The sequence below is a fragment of the Fringilla coelebs genome (assembly GCF_963513975.1).
Source record: "Fringilla coelebs genome assembly, chromosome: 5".
Classification (NCBI taxonomy): Eukaryota; Metazoa; Chordata; class Aves; order Passeriformes; family Fringillidae; genus Fringilla; species Fringilla coelebs.
Genome location: NC_140033.1, coordinates 67,926,759 through 67,947,633, shown reverse-complemented (window position 1 = coordinate 67,947,633; position 20,875 = coordinate 67,926,759). Strand labels below are relative to the sequence as shown.

At 41.2% G+C, this 20,875-nt stretch overlaps 1 protein-coding gene across 17 annotated transcripts in view; it reads right to left on the bottom strand.

Moving 5' to 3' along the window:
- CACNA1C (calcium voltage-gated channel subunit alpha1 C) overlaps positions 1 to 20,875 on the bottom strand; it is a 450,865-nt gene that overhangs the window by 405,918 nt on the left and 24,072 nt on the right. For 7 of the 17 annotated variants that reach the window (XM_084206877.1, XM_084206868.1, XM_084206883.1 and 4 more), the window contains exon 2: positions 17,734 to 17,766. The exons of 2 other annotated variants lie outside the window; for them this stretch is intronic. In XM_084206877.1, the coding sequence (XP_084063003.1) occupies positions 17,734 to 17,766 (33 nt within the window). Of the gene's footprint in view, positions 1 to 3,209; positions 3,360 to 3,564; positions 3,676 to 17,733; positions 17,767 to 20,875 lie in introns of those variants that run through there. 8 more of the 17 variants (XM_084206875.1, XM_084206882.1, XM_084206876.1 and 5 more) reach the window with 2 other exon arrangements.

Sequence of the window (20,875 nt, the reverse complement as noted above, 5' to 3'; positions counted from 1 at the left end):
ACCTGAGGGGGTTCTCTTTCTACGAGCAGCAGGTAGAAATCTGTTCAAAATATGCAATAAGGACAAAGCCCAAAGGCATTATCTGAAATTGAAGGCAGGGTAGTTCAGACACGGCGGCAGAAATGGCTTTTCACTCAGAGGATCATTACTGCACGGAATAAATGACCTACCGGGGGCTCTTCAATCCTAACGAATTTTATTCCGGGATAGGCACCGATGTCTCTCCGTGCGGAGGGAGAGCCGGGCCGGCCGCAGCATCCCGGGCAGCGCCGCCGGGCTGCGCGGCCCTGCAGTGCCACCTTCCGGGAGCGGCACCGGGACCCCGCTCCCCTCCCCTCCCCGGAGCTCTGATAACCACGGCAAAACCTCTGGGGAGCCTTGGGGGCTCCTTCCCTGCCGCACCTGCCCGGCGCGGGTGGCAGCGAGCGGCGAATTCAACGCGCGTCCGAGCAGCGCCGGCCACGCCGAGCGGCCACGCCGGGGCCAAGAGGGCTCGTTCCGCTCCCTCCCTCCCTGGAGGGGGCTGCAACACGTGGGTTTGCAAACCCATTTTCTGTCTCATGTCAAGAGAGCAAGTTTTCGACAGTGTTAAGAGGGAAGGCACTAAAGATGCCCGTCTAGGATTCCACCCAGTCCCACGTGTGCAGTAGATGTGATGTAGTTCGTTTTGGAAGCTTTTGCTGGCGCTTCTTGGGTGGGGTTTTGTCATTTTCTAGACAAACATAAGCTGTATCAATGAGTAATTACAATTAAAAAAATATACTCCATTGTGTAGCAAAAAAATGAACATTGTGTCTCAGCATCAACAAATAACATACTATTTACTTGCCTTTGTGCAATAGGATGCTGTAATGAAAGCACAGCAGGCTTAGCATCCAAAAAAACCAGGAAATTCTTACTTTAAGGCCAAAGATTTTCAGGATAGCTAGTCACATCCAGAAGTGTAAAACAAGTATTATTACAAACCTACCCAAACTGGCAGTAAGGAAGCCAGCAAAGCCCTTTCAACCACAATTCCTCTCCCCCACAGCCCTCACAATGTCACTGATGGCCTCGCTACGCTTTATTTATTTATTTACCTTGAGTGAGCCCTGTTGGAGCAGCTCCCCTGCTGCCCAGGTAGCCGAGTGTGAGCTCAGGTGGGCTGACAAGGGGCTGGCTGATATCAGAGCTGGTATCAGGCAGCAGCTGCCAGCAGAGGCCTGCTCACATCAGTCACACCTCAAGAACAGACATCAAAATTTGCCTTGCACCACCAAGAACCTGGAACATTCACCTTGCTGCCAGCAACCGTGCAGGATGCAAGAGCAAAGACTGATCTAAATCAGTCTTGCATGTCAGAAGCAAGGAGCAGACCAGGATCCCAGACCTGGCTTCATCTTCTACCCCCCCTCCTATCACTACCTTGCAACTGGCAATCTGTGGCTGCTTTAATGGCTCCATTCCACCTTGTGATTGGTTTGCTCCCATCTCCTCACCACCAGGTTTTCTTGACTACAGATCGATTTAACCTTTCAGGTGCTGTTTGCATAAAATAAAGAGATTGTAAATAAATGGCAACCCGAGCACTATCAGGGAACAGAACTTTCTTCCACCTGGCTGATTTTCTGTTTGCTTTAGAAGTTGCTCTTTCACCTGGGAGTAATGACAATCCGCATCAAGAGACAGATGCAAAACTGTTCCTCCAATTATATAATCACTGCAGCTGATAAGGAGGGAGCTGGATTTAGGTTGCCATAGCGTTGGCATATTGCTATGGAGGCTGAGCTCTTCATCCACTTTATCAGCGCTGGACCAGGAAGAGCAGCCCAATTATGCCTGCCGAATGCATGTGCTGCAGACTCGCTCCCACTTGGAAGAAGCACTCCGGATCAGGGGTTGCTTCCTTTCCCCTCCCACCTCATTTCGATGGAGCGCTTAGGGGTGGGGGTGCTGGCTGGTTTTTATTCTTTTTAATCTGCATTTAATCGGAAGGAGGGTGGTGTTATCTCTAAACCCCACTACCCTTCCACCATTGAGGGCTGCCACAGCGCTGCTGCCCCGCCCCAGCTGCCCCTCCAAGGCTCTCGGGGGTACCTGGGGGCTCGGCGGGGCACGCTCGCCCCCGGAGCAGGTGTTGGATGCCGGATGACAAACACGTTTGTCAGCAGGGAAGTTGTCGCCGGCCGAGGCAGGGGAGGGGCTGCCCTGAAGACCAGGCGGGGGCGATGAGGGAGAAGTTGGCCGGGGCTGGGGGTTCTGCTGTGGGGACAGAGACACCCCGGCAGCTGCTCCCTGCAGAGCGCTGCTTTTCCCTCGCCGAGGGGAGGAAATGGCTCTGCCTGCTCTGCAACACCGACGTGTGTGTGTGCAGCCAGGGCTGGAGGGAAGGGAGGGGAGGGGGTGACACCATGCAGGTAACGGGATAAAAATAACTTCAGGAACGGCAGATCGGGGTTGGGCGGGGGCGGGGGAAGGCTTCTGGAGTTTGGACAAACAAAGTTTTACTACAGGGAATAGCGGGGGACATTTGCTAATGCCGAGGAGCAACAGCACGGGTTGGTATCCATGATGCAGGCGATCCTGCGAGGAGCTCGGCGAGAAATCACTGCCCCAAGTAAAACCCAACTTTCATCTTAATACAGGCACCCCGGTGTCCCTCGTTCTCTCTGCATGAGCGCATGCATGGTGCACATGTGTGTAAACAGATAATTCTCCCTTCCCCTCCCCTTTCGTGCGAGAGATTGGAAATAGCGTAAGAGAAGGGAAGGGCTCCTCTCCCGGTGCCTTGGGAAGCCGTACCCAGATGGAGGTTAGGGGGACCGGGAGGACGTTAATTGGGAAAGATCCCCTCATTACGGCGGCCCTGCGAGCTAATCCTCGTTTGACACGGAGGAGCGGCGGCTCCGCGGCTCCCCCGAGCCCCCGGCCCCAGCGCGCAGCCCCCTCGCCGGCCGCCCCTCCTCGCCCCTTCGCCTGAGAAGGCGACGACGGCGACTTAAAGCAACTTTTCTTTGCCCGGGCTTTCATAAGGAGCAGCCGTTCTGTGAGGGGCTGCGGGGGTCTCCCCGGAGCACGCCCGGCCGAGGGGAGCTGTGTGCTCCGAATGGAACCCGGTGTCAAAGGCTGTCCTCCGCCTGTGGCGGCGGCTGAGCCGAGCCGGGAGATAAGGGACAAAGGGCAGGGGAGGGAACGGTTGCTAGGTCCTCGGAGGTAAATCTCAGGCTTACCTTGATGGTTTTCTTCTGGAATGTACATCCTCTTGTTTTCATTGACCATTTAAAACGAGTCCAGAATAATCCCTCCGAAAATCGGCTTGGTAAAATTCAAAGAAGAATGGAGCTGCAGAATTTCCCCTTTTATTATTACCTGATTCCCATTATTGCATCAAACACCAAAAACTGATCCTTTCCACTACTGCCTCCTTTAGTGAAATTGCAATGCATCCTCAGTACATCCGGGCCCCTTCCAAGAATTTAGCACAGCACCTCTGGCTGTTAAACCATAAAAAAGAACAGGAAGGGGGGAAACGAGAGGAGGGGTGGGGGGGGAGAAGGAAAAAAAGCAAAAGCATCCAGGACAAACCTCTGAGGGTTAAATGTCTTTTTAAAATCCACCAACTATAAGATTAACAACAGGAGGACGAGGCAAAAAAAAAGGGGAGATGTTCAAACGCTGCTGCTCCTCCTCTTCAAAGCCATTCTGAGCGCGTTGTGTTGGCAGGGAGCTGTTTCTGCAGAGGAAGAGAGCACAGTCCCAGCCCCTTACTCCCTCCCCTCCCTCAGCGCTCTCGCTCCCCGCTCTCTGCCTCTCGCCGACAGACAGACACACTGAACGCTTCCAGATGTTCCAGCTGCGGCGGCTGCACGCAGCTCCCCGCGCACGGCGTTGGGAGACGCCGGACTTGATCTGAAAGTTTAACACGCTGCCTGCCTCCACTGCGCCTGCTGAAGCCTCGCCACAGACATGACGTCAAGGAGGCGAGCTGGAGCCGGCTGCTGCCTGGGGGAGCGGGGGACGGAGCGGGGAGCGGCGGGGGCCGGGCCGGGGCAGGGGCCGGGCAGCGGCACCGCTCCGATCCGCTCTCTCCACAGCGTGGGCTCTGCCCTGCGGTTCCACTACGGAACGCGAGTGTGAGCTGCATTTCAAGGAGCACGAAGCCGCTCGCGTGGTGTGCGAGCGCCGGGCGGGCTGCGGCTCCGCCGGAGCCCCCGCGGGCAGGCGGACACGGCGCGGCAAGCAGGCAGCGGAAGGGAGAGGTACCCAGGGGTGAACTGCACAGACGAGAGGATGCACAGATGTTTAAACAGATTAATCAAGCTAGGATTTGCAAAATCCTTGGTGGAAACGCCGAAGTGCTCCGCTGGTATCCCACCACTTGCCTTAATTATGCCTGTCATTTGGCCCTCTATAATTGAAGCCTCCGCAGAGAGCGAAAACGACTCCTTTAAAATGAAATGCGAACTGAATGCAGTACATGTTAAACCTATCTGGACTCTCCGAGCTGCCATGTTAAACAAGAGATGCAGAGTCCTAAAACACTCCTCAGAACCACTGCAGAAACTGTCACAACCCAAAGAACTGAACCACTCTGACGTGCACGGAGGTGAGCGCCTGGAATACCGAGTCCTAGGAGCAAACCCAGGGCTGTAGATTCTCACCATAACCGTATACCCACCTAACATCACATGCATGCAATACTATTTGTGGAGCTTAAAACACCGTGGTTATTTCCTTTCAAGTGGCTTTCCATTTTAACTAGAAAAAAAAGAGTATTTACAATTCGTAATACCCCTATAAAAGAAATACTTTTGAACAAACTTAGTGCCTTCTCTACAGATGCCTTTCAGTGGGATGTATCAAATATCCATCTCCTCATGAGGCTTCCTCCCCATCACTTTAATTGAGCTGTCTTTCAGCTGGAACTCAAAATATTATAGAAAGCACCACCAGCTAACAGATTCATGGAAAGAAACCAAAAAAAAAACCAAAAAAACCCACCACCACACAACACATCCATTTGGAACTACAAGAAAAACTATAATAGATGTAAAGGACTTACCAAAAACTGGATGCAGCCAAATCACTTGTCCTAAATAAAGGTCATTTTGGTTTCTAATAACCACTGATCATCACAACTTCTGCATTAGATGCTATTCAAAGGGTAATTATCCAACACCATATTGCCATTGACAGCATGTAGAGGCACAGCTTTATTTCTGACTCAGGAGGAAGAGTTCCTCTGAGCAATTAAAATACACTGTCCTCTCTTGCCTAGTTTTTCTCTAATAATGTCACATGCACTTACCCATTTAATTTATCAGATCAGGCAAGATCTCAGCTAGAGGTAGAATGGCAATATATTGGCTTTCATTTTCAGTTCAAGTTTCCTTTTTTTAAAAAAGTCAAGTCGTCCTTTCACCATTATAAAAAGGACTGAACAGAAGATACTTCACTGCCTACATTTGTTGTGTAAATGTACATTTTGTTTTTCTCTTGTGACCACAAATCCTTGCCATTTTGAGTTGTGCTAACTCCATTTTTTCCACCCATGAGTCAAATGAGCCTTGCATGATTCACCCTTGCATGGACAAGGTATCTTGGGAAGTGAACGCATGCTGATCAGAAATCAAACACTGCCAGAAATCAAACACTGCTGGAGCACCTGTAAATGTTTCTATTGCATCTCTTGGGTCACATCCTCAGCTAGCTGAAGATTAATGTACAGTATTATTTAAATAGTTAAAATCCACATAGCCCTGCTTTCTGCCAGCTCACATATGTATGCAGGCACATACACAAGCTGTCTCTGACACCTACAAATCTTTTCCTCTGTTCTTTATCCCTCTCTCTCTCTGCCAAGCTCCCACAGTAGGACACAAGTTGGGCCAATTACCAAAAATCAAATACCAAAGAAAAATAGAACAAGAAACAACACTATTAGCTGGCATTAATTTCTCCAGCATAAATAAAATTCTACTATAACTTGAGGTTTCCTTACTCAGCAATTCTAATAAAATAATTTCCTATACAGAGAAGTGGAAAGAAACTGATTGCAGGATTAAGATAGAAAGATCCTGCTAAAGAATCAAGTGGGATAAGAGTGAACACCACACCTTCCACTAAAGTTTTTGCATTGTCCAAGTACACAAAGAAGATGGAGTCCATGAAAACAGGCTTAAAGAGGTGACATTTGAAGTAAAGATGCTTGTAAGATTTTTTTCTTAATGTGAATACTGAAATGCACATTTAATATGGATTCCATCAGGTAAGAACCTGAGATATTACCCTTTATAGAAACTAGGAAAATTAGCCTTCTTAAGAGTTCAATCCCCACAGACACACCTGAAGATGAATATACAAGAGATCAGCTTTAAAGAAAATTATGAAAGAATTACTATTTCAATACAAAACCAATTCAAAAGGTCTTAGCCCCTGCCTGATATGGCAGCCAGCAGATTTGGAGGTGAGATGGACAACGTAAAGATCAGACACAAGAGTATCTATCCCACACTAGCCTGCATCAGCACTTGTGGACTTCCCCTAAGCCCATGATGATAGACAGGACAAATGATCTATGTATATTCAGCCTTAGGCCTCTCTAAGGTAGAGATACAAATTTTCTATCCCATGAAAAGGTACAAGAAGAAGCTCTTGAATTGCTCTTCAGTTGCTCTGAGAACAATTGTGACGAGGGCCATATAAAGCACCAGGTCAGAGATTCCTGAAAAACTGCTATTTAAAGTTGTAAAGTGTCCAAAAATGACTTGCAGGGTACACACTGTGAACATGCAAGTCCATTTTTCATGCCAGGAATGTTTTGTTCTGTGTACAATATAGCAGCCCTTCCCCGTTATCCAGCCTTATAAAGAGTATATTGGGCACAACAACTTCTTCAAAATCCAGTTTGGGACCTGCATTCATCTTCAGGATGGAAATCACCTGAACAGGTTGTGCAGGAGAACATTTCCCTGTTTCCAAAAGGAGGAGTTACTGTCATGTCATGTTGTTTGGACTATAGGGCTAGAAAGCAACGGGATGAAGGCAGACCAGAGTGTGCAAGAACTCTGCGCTGAACTATTTTTATAACTTACAACATTATTTTTAAGGCTCTTTTAAGCACTCTCAGAATTTCTAAAATGATGTAGGGTTTGCACTGGGCTAATTGCAGTAGATTATGCTCACACTATTTTGGCAGTAATGCCTTCTACTCTAAAAGAAAAGGGTAAATTATTCAAAAGTGGAAAAGAAATGCATTTTATCCCAGAAATGGTACTAATGTTCAGAACACAAATGCAATTCCTTCCAGGGCCAGCTCAGAGAATTGGTGCCAGAGCTCTGTATTACTCTGCTGAAAAATATTTTTTACCCACAGATTTTAGGTTTTGCACCTCTGACAACAAACAGAAGGTTTCCCATAAGAATCTGCACTTTCTTGCACTGAAGACTATGGGATATTATTTTAAATAAATGACTATTCCAGCCTAAAGCAACAGCCTGAGCACACTGAAGAATCACTGTGCATGAACAACATGATGCTCCTAACAACTCCTGTCATTTCTGACAAGACTGCATTGTTAGACCACACACAGTAAAATACCATTTTTTTAAATGAAATATTGATGATAATACATTTTTCTCATATTTCAGGACTGCTGTGGCAAGAATTGTTCTCCCACTTATTTTTTTTTATTCTTTTGAACTATGTATCATCTAAAACTGCATCATCCCCCCCCCCACTTCTTATTTGATAATGAAAAAAATACCTTTTTGGACCAATGAATACAGATTTATAAAAATGTTCTTTATTTGACTTTTCTTGGTTGTTTAATTTCAATTGCAATTAAAGCAATTGATAATCCTATCTAAAGCTATTCAAAGTGTGGACAGAAAAGTGCAGACATTTCAAAATTATCAGCTAGCTAGAACACCAGAGATTTGTCAAGATAAAAAAAAAGTCTGGGATGGATGGAAAGCAGAAGACCAATGATCAGAATTTCTAGGTGATTTCATTTCTTAAAATCTGGAACAGTTACATCCACACAGGAAATTTTGAAATTTTATACAGTGAAAAGGACCTGAATTTATAAAGTCTTTAAGGAGATGTACAATGAAAAATGAAATTTTAATCCAGTCAGCCTACATTGGTGAAAATAATCATGCAAACTCCTGAGTGTATCTTAGATCCTTGCCACAGCTTACACAACAAAATTGAGAGCATTCTAATCTGCCACCACAGTTCTAGAAAACACTCAAGAATATGGAGTTTGTAGCTTGTCCTTAACTAAGAACCACACAGAATTTTAGATTTAGGGCAAGCACAAAGAGACTGTTTTGGAAGGGAGGGATTCTTCAAAGAATAAATGTTTGCAAGTTGTTGAGGAAGACCTGACAGTGACTAGAAGAATTACATGATGCTGACATTTGGAAACCTCAGTGGACCTAATTAGGAAACAATGAAAACTACACAAAATGAAAATAAGGCAATGCAGAAAAACATATTTAGCTAGGAAAACCAATTCCAAGTATAAAATTCATAAACTGAGTTCAAAAAAGAGAAAGAAATTGATGTTGGGGTGGGTTGTAAGACCAAGTTCCTTCCTTGTCTTTTGGAATTTAAAGATTCAAAACTTTTAAATATGCTTTGTCAACACAGAAAATTATTGACAAACTCAAGGAAGCCAGCAATTTGGCATTCTGACAGATTTTGGAGGATTTGCAATAATCACTAATGAGATAAAATAGTCTAAAAATACATCATCTTATGGATCAGCTGCAAGGAAGATGATTAGATTAATTTGTTAGAATAGTCAGTTACCGTGATGTTGGCCTGATATACAATGTCAACATTCCATTTTCAACAATGACTCTTCCTACACTGAAGGGCTACACTGCTTAGGAAGTGTATCTGGTCATAATGCAATCTTTGTGGTGTTCCTCTGGCTTTTTCACCCCCAATTATTTCTCTCCAAAATTAAGAAAAAACACAATTCACCCAGCAATCAACCTCAGCTTCAACTGCAGCAACTTTATTTTGTATGATCTTAAAACCTGTCCCACAACTTGCATTTCTCCTATTGCCTGCTGTTAAGATGACTGGAAATTGTGTTTAGGTGAATAAGGGTTTTGTGGTCAATTCAAAATGGGCACTAAGTTAGAAACAACTTCCATAGGCATAAATTCTTGATTTCAACCTCATTTTCTAGAATTGTATGGTTGCAGACTATAGACAAACCAGAGTTATCTCAGTACCACCTAAACATTGTGTTAGACTTTTTGCCCTTTAAAACAAAATTAGTTCCAATAGACTGCTCAAAAGAGCTCAATCTATTTCCAAAAAACACCTGTCAAAAACACCAAGAGCAAATGCAACACAAACCCTAATTGAATTGGTTACATCATCAGTGTTAAAAAACGTATGTTTCATTAAGGTGCCATCTTGACCAATCCCTCTGCTAGGACATCCTGAAAACTCATTTAGTGGGACTTTAAAATGTTACAGAAGTTCTGAAAGTGTGAAACAAAGTGTTTAGAGGTGCTTTTTGCTGGAGAGATATTTAAGGTGTCCTGAAAAGGTTCCTGAACACTGTTAAATTAAATCTGCTTCTGCTGCACAGATCTGGGCTTGCGCACAACAATAATTCATATTAAAAATTATTCAAATTTAAAAATGGTTGTGTGGCTGTCACTGTGAACTCCAAGACTGCTGAAAATAATTCCAAATACTTGTAGCAATATGTAATGGGTGGCTGCCTGAATATGTGCTCTCCAAAGCTTCCTCAGCTGCAGTGGAACCTTGGTGGAACAGAAGCAGAAAAATAGGTGAAGTGACAGGCAACAAAGTCAAGAGCATTATTTGATTTGGAGGATAATACAGTAAAGTAGTAGGTTTTGAATTGACATAGTATAAGAAATGTTCATTATGTCTGCAGTTTCACAAAAAAATCTGAAGCTTCAGAAGCTGAAAAAAAATGTTATACTATTATTTAAACTCCCCCTCCAAAACACAATCAGAACAGTTTATTTATGTCTCCACTTTTAATTCTCCCATCTTGGTCTAAACATGCAGACCAGCAAAATAAAACAATAAACAACTTTAAAGTCTTTGCTCACTGGCTCCACATGGTCTGAAGGAACTATTTATATTTCCTTAACAGAAATGGTTAAGAGTTCAGTTATTTTATAATGTCATCAGTGTGTACACTAGTTTATAAGAGTTGCATCTGCAGAACTCCAGGAGACCATGAATGACCAAGCTAAGCTCCTAACATAAAAAAGAAAAGGAGAAGGAAAAAGGAAAGAAAGAAGAGAAAGAAGGGACAGTTTTATCTGAAAGTAATGTATCACCAGAAATAAGTTTTCCAGATCAGGTTTAATATCCTCTTTGATTTAGGGGAGAGTAAGAGAGAAACAGAGAAAGACCTATTCTGCTTGAACTTCAAATAGAAATAGTTTTACAGCACTGAGAAAAAAGGTAGACTTCAGAATAGGTCACATCTCTGGCTCAGACTACTTCAACTGTCCTTCATAATTCACCCTTTTTTAAAGCACAGTGGAATTTTTAAGTCTTTATTTGATATTTGCTTTACACTATGGGAAGAGAAACTAATGATTTTTAATAAGAATAAACAAAAACAAATAAAATAAAAAGATAATGGAAAGCTCATGCTAATTACACATATAGCAAGCTCATGTAATTGCATCATTTCATTCTTCAACATTATCCTTTTTCCTGTCCCCTTCTCAGCTTTTTGCACTGTTTTCTTAAATCAGAAAAAAAAACTCGAGTTGTAAAGATCTGAGGTCTTGATCCTGATAAAATATAATGATACTTTTCACAGGTAATCTATCATATTGGTAAAAACCAAATAAATGCCTGACCCAATGTTGCACAAGAACCAAACTGTAAAGAGAAGGGAAGAAGCCCCACTTCCCACTTTGCTCCCTGATTGCCTTTTCAGATCTCATCTATGTCTCATTCACCTGTGTTTCCATTAGACACTGCGAGTCCTGTGACTTCAGAAGAAGACTGGATGAGTGAAAGCAAGATGAACATTTCAGACCTGGCTCCTTAACAACTAAATCCCTGAAGCAGACTCTATCCAATTCCTCAGTTTCTTCTGCTACACTTCCAGAGCAAAGCAAAGCCATGCTCTTTACACACAGGCACAAGTACTCATAAAATAAAACACAGCATGATCCAATTGGATATGAAAACTTCCACACTGTAAGCTGTCAGGCAGTGGACATCTTTCTTTAGTCTGAAGGGTTCTTCTCTTACCTCAAAGGAACACAAAAGGCTCAAAATCTTACTCACTTCCCTCTGTATCATTGCAATGCAAAAGGCTTGATCATTTTGTTACTTAACTGAGTAACTGCTGGACATCTTTCCTCTTCAGTCACAAGAGTCTGACTTTTACAATTACTGTATCATCTGCTGCCATCTCCTGAAGAAACACAGCTTGAACTTTGGAGAGAGAGAGGGAAATTGAGATATCCACATTCTGAACTTTCTGCTGGTCAGTGCCGCCCATCAGTCCCAAAGGAAAAGCATAGCCTGAAAGTTCCAGGCTGATAGATTCTGAGAATGTAGAAAATGACAATATGGGACCTTTACATCCCTCTGATTCCATTTCTCTCCCATTTGAATCCGTGGTGGTTGTGGCAATTGCTACCACAAACGGGCTGCTGGTTGCACTGCAGCCTGGGGAAGGAAACCTTATCAGCATGAGCACAACAGCAGAGCAGAGAAAATCCACAGAACACTGGCTGCACAAAGAGCACCTGATTTAATAAGGCATGTGTCTGCTGTTCTAACATGAACAGGCATAGACTGGTGCCCAAGGGATGGACTGACAGATTTCATGTTTTGAATATCTGTATTTAGCTCTACACTACTGTACTGCTGTTTTTGCAGCCCAGCGGATGTCTACAAGCAAAAGACATCAATTAGTTGAAGAAGGAAGAAACTAGGGAGGAAATTCTGCTCTCAAAATAAAATAGGTTGACAGAGGAAGAATGCCACAGAGAGGGAGAAAAAAAAAAGGCAAAAAAAAATAGAAGAAAAATGCACAACAAAACCTAAGCAAACCCTGCTTGGCCCAGTGACCCAAAGACATGCCAGTAAGATGATCCTGAGCACAGCCTGAAATGACTCCATATCTATACTTACATAAATCTTCCTTTTTGTGCTGGTGTATCAGCTTCAGTTTACCAGAAATAGAAATTCAAAAATAGATCTATAACCATATATACACAATTATTTCTTCCGAGCTCCTCCAGTTTTTAAAAATCATTTTAAAATCATACAGCTATTTTTAAACTAGATTTTTGTAGCTTAACTGGCCTAGCATATCAAAACAATGTAGTCATCAAGAGAGTTACAAAGATAGAGGAACAAGCACACTATGAAAGAATAGCAGATGGTATTATTGTCAAAATGGAAGTGAGCTGGTGGTCAAGTCTAATAATTCATTGAAAGCTACATCATGCCTGAACTTTCACACATGAAGAACACAAGATTTAAATGCCTTAATTTATTTTTAAGATATTCTACTGACAAATAAGCAGAACCCACAGATGTTCCCCAGCGCAGGGGAAATCCACATCCTTTCCTGGGGAACTAAACATATCTATTTGCTAAGATCACAACTGTTTCTAGAGAAGCTGTTGAATCTGACAAGATTTCACACAAGAATTATACTGATGTAGGTCAATTGCCTTTACCAAATTACTCCCAACTTCCATTATTACAAATGAGATCACGATGCCATTTAATCGTCAATGGAAGTAAAATCTAACCCATAAAGATGCATCTGCACTTGATATTCAGCAGAATGGAAGTGATGAATCACACTCTTGCCCTAAGAGTGACACAAAGGAGCAATCAGCTTGAGCTGATGTTCTGGCACCAGTTAAGAACACACTCGTGACTCCCTGTGTTCTAAGTTCCTCAGTCCTTGAGATGAAGCTCCCATAGTTTGCAGCAGCATTAAATTCAGTCACTGATGAAATTCAGAGTGCCTTGCATCCAAAAAACCTTCAGAGCACACAAAAAGTGTTTAAAAATAATTTTACTAGTCACAATTGACATTTGAGTTAAAGCTTCATTTTGAGTTAACACTGCACTGTACTTTGAAATCAGAATTGAAAAATGCCACGTAGAATGATTTACTGTTGTAAGAACTTGGTCAGAATATGAATATGAAAAGGTTCAGTGAGATGTGGAATGACCATAAATTGAGCTACCAGTTGTATGTTACAATTAAAGAGAGATTGCACACCAGGCAGCACAGTGAAACCCAAACTATGGTTTAGTTAGCTCAGTACTTCTTCCAGGAGAATAATGGAATCTGCTGACCAGCTTTACTACATCTGCTATTACCCTAATTTCTTCTTGAAGTCCCATTGATTAGTAACTACAACTGATCAACTGATTTTGCAAAAGCTCAATTGCTGGTACTGTGGCAAGTAGGACAACTAAAAGCTGGGCTACACTGGAGTGAAGGACCAAATTGCCATGTTTTTATAGAATTTTAACTCCTTAAAGCATTGCAAAATATTGACTAACTAATTCTTAGAGTATCCATGCAGACAGAAAATAGGATCTTGTTCTTTATGGTTGGATTCAACCTGACTAAATTGCAGGGATCTTGGAAACTTTGAAGCAAAATGATACTTTTGGAGGCAAGATGCAAGGTGTTATCAAACAAAGCAGGGTGTCAGGTCAAGCCTGTGCTAGGAAATTGAAGGTGAGTAGGTGGCTGCTTTGCAGTCTTCCTGGATGTTAACATTTCCCTCTCTGTCCATAATTACCTCTGAGAATAAATGTTTAATGGACCCTCACAGAAAAGAAGCTTCAATTCTGTCATTAAAAAGAGGTTTTTTTTAAAAAGAAAAAAACCACTTTTTTAAAAAAAGAGTGTTTTCTTAAAAGAAAAACTCCACGACAGCTTCCACCTACTTTTTGTCTGTCTTTACATACTCAGTGCTCCAGCACACAACAAATATTCTCTTCTTAATACATCAAACAAGATACTTTGAAGTGTTAGGCCTTTCAAAAACAAAATGAATGGTAGATCATGGGGGTCAAGGGTAAGGGGTAAAAGGTAAATCCCAATTGGACTCCCAATTAATTTGCTGTTTCCTGACAGCCATGAGTAAGGAAAGCTACACAACTAAGGCCATCCTTTCCAAGCTGGTGGAACCAGATAGTGTGATGTGATGGAGTTAATATTAATGCTTGAACCTTCTCTTGACTAATCAAGAGTGTTGCTTCCTAGTGGTTTGGGGAGGAAGGCTGCAAAGTTAAGGAGATCTGTCATTCTAAGGAAAGATGGAACAGAAATTTCTCCTTGTTCAGACAGGATTTGGTTTTCATAGTCAGCAGCCAAAGTTTTAGGCAGACTTTTATCCTCAAATTTTTAATAGTGCTGTCACAGTATTGGCCATACCTGTCTTCAAAATACATTCAAATTTGCATTTATTTTATTTGGAGTTGTGGATCATTGCTCCATGGTCACTTCTCTTCCCACCAAATTGTGCTCTAAGATAATATTTGAAAATTCAAAGCAGTAACTCACAAGTCATTTCTTTTACTCCCTGACACAATTTAGCACTTTACAAAGAAAGTGCAAGAGTTCCTTTCACTGAGCTGAAAAAACACCACAGTATGTTACACCCTTTTCCTGAGCTTCAGAAGAGAAATTCAGGATATTTCTTTACTCTTTCAATCCCATCAGTGTAGGATTTCTCAAATAAGGAAGCATTTCCAAACAACCCAAATTTGGAGGCAATTTTGATACTGGAGCATTAACAATTACCACCACCTTCAAATCACTTGGGCCACATCCTGCAGGACTTCCATTCATTCAGGTAAAACGTTAATCAACCTAAATAGTGACTTCAGATCAATAAGAACTTCATGATTTCACATACTGTTGCTTTTCATTTTTAATAAGGATGGATTTTCAAGTCCACATAAGTTTGTCACAGACAATCAAGGTACATGCTGATCCTAAATAGTCCAGTTTTTAATTGTAATCTACTTCAAGAACACACTTTCATCTTAAAACATTGTACTTTGTTGGTGATAGAATCCCCATCTATCTTCCCTTCGTAAGCAAAGTTTTCAAAATACCATTTGCTTTTGTTTTAATTTGAGAGATCTCATCTCTATGGCTTGTGTTCTGCTATTTAGTACATTCTCTTCTTTAATAAACAGTAATTAAACTACCAGTCTTTGCAGTCTATAACTATAAAGAATTCAGAATTTCTTAAAATAGATTTCTTTATAATATTTAATAACACAAAAGCCACTCCAAAACCTAGACTGCAAGAAAATATTTTCAGCTAAATTACATTATCAAACTTCATACAATTTCTATTAACAATATGAACTAAAATCTGGTTTGGCTTTTCATACTGAAGTGGTACATCTGATCTTCTCAGGCACAAATGCTATTTTTAAATAAAAAACTGCTTCTATAAATATTTCAGCTTTAAACACCCATAATTCAGTTTCTCTTTTTTTTACATCTAGAATTGCAGCAGGGCCTTGGAGAGGTTAAACAACTACAAAAAAACCCTAACATCCACTTAATGACTGCTAGTAGCATTTCCCCATGTTCAAAGCAGACTGTCCATAATTCAGAGGACAAGACAAGGTCACTAACAAACATCAGTGAACTGTGTCTGCTTTTGCAAGTTCCACATAAAAATAGTGCATCCCTAGGAACACAAAACAGACATAATAGATTGGTTCACATCAGAACACACACTAACACAAGAAGCTAATCATCTTTTGATTGCAAGAGGCTCCGGCTCAATTATTTTGCAACACTAGCAGCAGTCTCCTTTGTGTAGGGTTAAAAGAAAGGAAGAAAGTTGCTTTGTGGCTTTAAGCAACCAGAACTAATGCCAGGATCAAATTAAGCTCTTTGTAGACATAACTAAAAGGCTGCATTTGGCCTGTTACCATCTACACATTTGGCAGAGCTGGACCCAAAAAACTACAGTGCACATCATGAAGGCATTGCCAGCTGAATTATCCTCTCCCACCAGAAAACACACATGCAGCAGGGTGGGAACAAAGCTGTTTTTCCACCACCTTATTTCTTTTGAATGTAAAAAGTGATTCCAATAGGGATCAAGGTACAACTTACCTGCAGCTGTGTGCACCACAGAATATCCAAAAAAGCAAAAGCACACTGCAGTGCCCTCTCTACATATCCTCCCTTTAGCTCTGAACTGGGAATTCACTCACCAAGTGATCTGAGCCATGTGCTCCCCCATAAATGCAGGGGGAAACCACGTGGCCACCATGAACTCAATGGGTAAAATGTCAGCCTGTGAGAGGCCAACACGTGGAAGTTACTACAAGCAACTTGCAGTCAAGTTAAAGTACATAAAGAAGGTGCTCCTGAATAATTGACTTTCTTAATAAGAAAATATCCAGGAAGAGAGTGCTGTCCTCCTGGATACCTGAGTGACAATGACTACTGAACCCTCAGAGAAAGATTAATGACCACTGAAATAATGAAAACCTGTTATTGGACACTTGCTGTCATTGAGTTCCAAATGATAAGCCAGAAAACACCTTAAAATACACTATATTTACATAAGAGATGTACCAGCTGTCCCAACTTCCCAATCCACCCCACACATCCTCTCCCCACCACCCCCCCCCATTAAAAAAAAAAAGAAAAAAATCATGCAACATATTTTACTTTTGTTTCTTCCATACTTGACACTGTTTCAGGTATTGATTCATCGCATCTTTTCATACTTTCCTTGTGGTATTTCATTCTTATCCCTCCTTAGCTTTCTGGTTTCAGATCGGATTTAAGGTACCAGAAAGAGAGAAAGACAGTTTCTTCAGTTTCTTTGGTTTCAAGACATATCTTGATTAAGCCAAACTCTTGCATCCTCCACCCTTCACTTCCCAGCCACTACACAGAGTTAGTAAGGGTGTTTGTACTGACCATCTTCCCATCTTTTCCTTCCTGTGCCACTGTGGAAGCTGGTGTGCTCCCAGTTAAGGGTGGGAAGAGCAGATTTATAAGTGCAGAGTAATTTATTACTGCAACTTAAAGAAAAAGAAACACACACTTGACATGTCCTTACCAAATTCTCCCTGAAGGAAAGGACAAGACTTACATACAACACTATCAATATTTCAACTGGCAAACTTGCTAAATACTGGAAATATTTCTGAAATAATAATTCTCATTATTTTTTTGCCAGCAGAAAATTGTCCATACATGATATATTAGGTATCTGCACAGGTATTTCATTAATATGGGCAAAGCTGTGAATGTAAAGAGGGTAATGACCTCACCAAGCTACATGAGATACACTACTGGCCATTAGAAGTAGAAGGTAAAAATTACTGTAAATTCAGAATGACACTGGTCATTTTAATAAGAATCCAAGGTAAAATATAAACAAACAGTATCAGTATGGATATTTTTAAAAGTATTTCTAACAGCTACAGGCCAACAGATAAAACACATTAAAAATTTTCCTCTTGAAATTTTTTTTCTTGAGAGTGTCCATTTAACTTAAAGTCAAGAGACTCTCTTTAAAGAAAGGGCACCAAGAAAGTCCTCTATTAGAAACCATCCATAATTATTTCCAAGTTAATCTTTGCCTTGAGAAACGTTTTTCTAGACCAGATATCACAGGTGCTCATGGTTTTGCCCTAGCCAGACCAAAATGATGGAAGTGAATATCTAAACTATTTGATTCACTTACCAGACACCTGGGCAGGACATGCACAGGCATTACCTGGGAATATGGAGGGAAAAAAAAAAAAAGACAAATTCTTGTTACTAAGCAAGATTTTTGTGTGTACAAACAATAAGAGACCTAAAAGTTACTGAAGTCACAGGGCCATACTGACCTCAGGCATCCTAAACAAAAACGGAACTTCTAAGTTCCCTAAATCTGCAGTTTCAAAGGGTACCAGGAAGGACTTGGTAAATTATTTCATCTCTAACCTCAAACATGTGTTGTTTCTTCACTCACACTGACCAAATGCAGCCTTTCCAACCCTATTTTTATTTTAAAATAAGATGAATATAGTATTTCTGCATCTCACTGAGGTATTTGTGAAGTTGTATGAGACCTTGTAATGAAAGAACTAAAAATCCACATGAACTACAGTGTTACTAAATGCTACCCTGTCATTTGATTTTCATTTAAAAATAACCCCTCTTTAGCACAACATAAGTACAAGGCAACACTACTACAAGACATTCTTTTCAGTTTTTGATAACCAAGTTTTAACTGTTTGGATTGAAATTTCTCAGGGTGGAGGTTGAATTTATACTGCAAGTTTCTGGAGGAAAAAAAAAAATCAGTCATTTTTAAAAGAAGGGTAAGAAGTGCTTTATCCTACAATATTCAAAAATTCACACACTAGAAACTCCCAATGAAAACGGGTAATAAATGCTTCAGAGCCAGGACTTGCAATCTGACAAGCAACGTTGCCCAGATTTCAAGGCCTTCTGTCATGTACATGACTTGAATCTTGTCGAGTTAAAGTTCCATAAAAGAATTGTGACTTCCATATGCTCAGTATGGAAAAAGAACAGGCTATAGGGCCAGAACCACACCAGAACACAAGAGGCACTGAACCTAAAACTAACTGCAACTTCACCCCTGGATCTCTACAGCAGCTGTAGACCCTGCTTTCACCTCAGGGCTGACATAAGAGTATGATCACCTACATTTGTTTTCAGTTTCTCCTGTTTTCCAAATGGTGAAATAAGGGCTATGAACTGAAATATTTCAGCTGTTCTAATAAACTGTGCAATAAAACCATTTTGTGTATCCAAATTTGGGGGTGGGTGGAAGCATGTTTCAGGAGGTGCATACCAAGAAAGCGATATCCAAAAGACTGTGTGAATGATACAATAATTAAGCCTCTGTGAGTAACACCATCACTCTGTTTCCATGGAATTATAATATTTACATTATGTTCAAGTACTACTTCCCGACAGAACCCTTGGAATACCTTACTTCTGTGATGTTGATTTCTATTCTCTACTTTTGGCACTAAAAGACTGGGTAAAGAGGTTGGATTTACAGTGAAACCCCTTCCCCTGGAAAAAAGGCAGATCTCTATAGTGAACCACTCTGGTATCACTGTAACTCCCAGCACAACTCAGTCTTTGCTGATGGACAATACAAAAGAGCAGGCTGAACATAGTTTTCCAAACTATGATGCCATGGCCATTTGGAGACAGCCACCCTGTCATTTGGTACTCCAAATCAAGCTGGAATGCTCCTTCATTCCAGCAAAGCAAGAAAAGAACTTGTTGACAGTTTAATGAAGGTGACTAAGGAAAATTCATTCTCCATCAAAGTGGGATAAAGGCTGTTCTTGCATTTATTTCTCTAAGAAAATGCCTTGATGGCCAAATTCAAGAAAAGTTTAAATAAAGTTAGGAATTTGGGCTTTGGAAGACAGAACTCAACTTTTACAGTCATCCTCAAAATGTGATTTTTCAGCTGCAGATTATCAGCTGTTCTTCTGGGACACTAAATACCTCCATGAGCCCAGACCTTCAATGACCTAATTATTCTGTCTTATTTTTCAGTAATCTGTTGTTTTCCTTGTCCTTTGGTAGGATAAAGAAATGTCCTACTTTCTGACAGTGCCCTCATGAGTGCTGTATCCTCAAAAAGGGAGGGGGGAAAAAAACCCCAACCATGTGGAAAACTTCCAACCATGAACCTATGCCTATTGATGGTACACAGTAAGAGCACAGAGAATCCTCTTCCCATTTTATAACCTGCTGCACTTCCATGTTTGTAACACTACAAGGAGTATTATCTTTAATTGAAGTTTTTTTCTGAAGCTTTATACCAGTTGAAATATGCAATGGTTTGTACTATATCACATCCCCATTTAATCTCTGAGGATGTAACATACAGGTGTCTAGCTGACTCATTTTCCCATATGACAGCTTTCTGATGCCCTGTACAGTCACAAACTTCTGTTTTCAAACCATACAAAATATTATCCCCCCTCATTTGTTTCCCTTTGATTTGTCTAGAATGATTAACTGAAACAAAATTACTATTTGCATAAGGCATTCCTTTTTTCTCATACAAGACAGGAAATCTATTAAAAAATCAAATACATTCATAAGAATTGGATGTGATCTGAAAACCCTTTTCTAACCTAATTTAACAAAGGTTACTAACTGCTCTGTAGGTGTATATGAGGACTTTCAAAAATCCTAACAGTGTGCTGGGCCTGCATTCCAAAAAGTCATCTTGGTGCCTCCTTCTAATCCCTTTTCCTGGAATAATGCTCTCTGATACACAGCTCAAAAGTCCACGTATCAGAGACTGGGCAGCAATTGACTCTGAACAGTACAGTCAGTTCACTTCCCCAGAACAAACAGCAATACCTGCTCCTATTAGCCTTTTTACTCTCCTGAGAATCTTTATGTAATGTTGCATTAGTAGCCTTTACTAAATTAGAAAACCAAAAGGGAAGATAAATCAATATGAATGTACGTTTGCTGATATTGATTTTTCCTCTCATAGTCAGCATGGGAATATTGTGGTTCCTATTAATACAAGGAGTGGAAGAGCTTTAAATGGTTCTGTTTGGATAATTACCCAGTAGTTTGGGAAACTTATTCAAACTTCTTTAGTTTGTAATTTTGAACTAGACACTTCATAAAATCAATTCCTTCTCATGAATAATCATGGTAATATGTTGATGACAACTTCTTGATGTGGCTTATCAAGAAGATGACTAGGAGAGGCAGTCAGCCTGGTATTCATAAAAAGAGGATGAGGGGCTAGAAGATGTGAAGGTCAAGGGCGGCAAGGCTGCAGCAAACACAGCATTCTGCAGTTCAACAGCCTGGAAGGA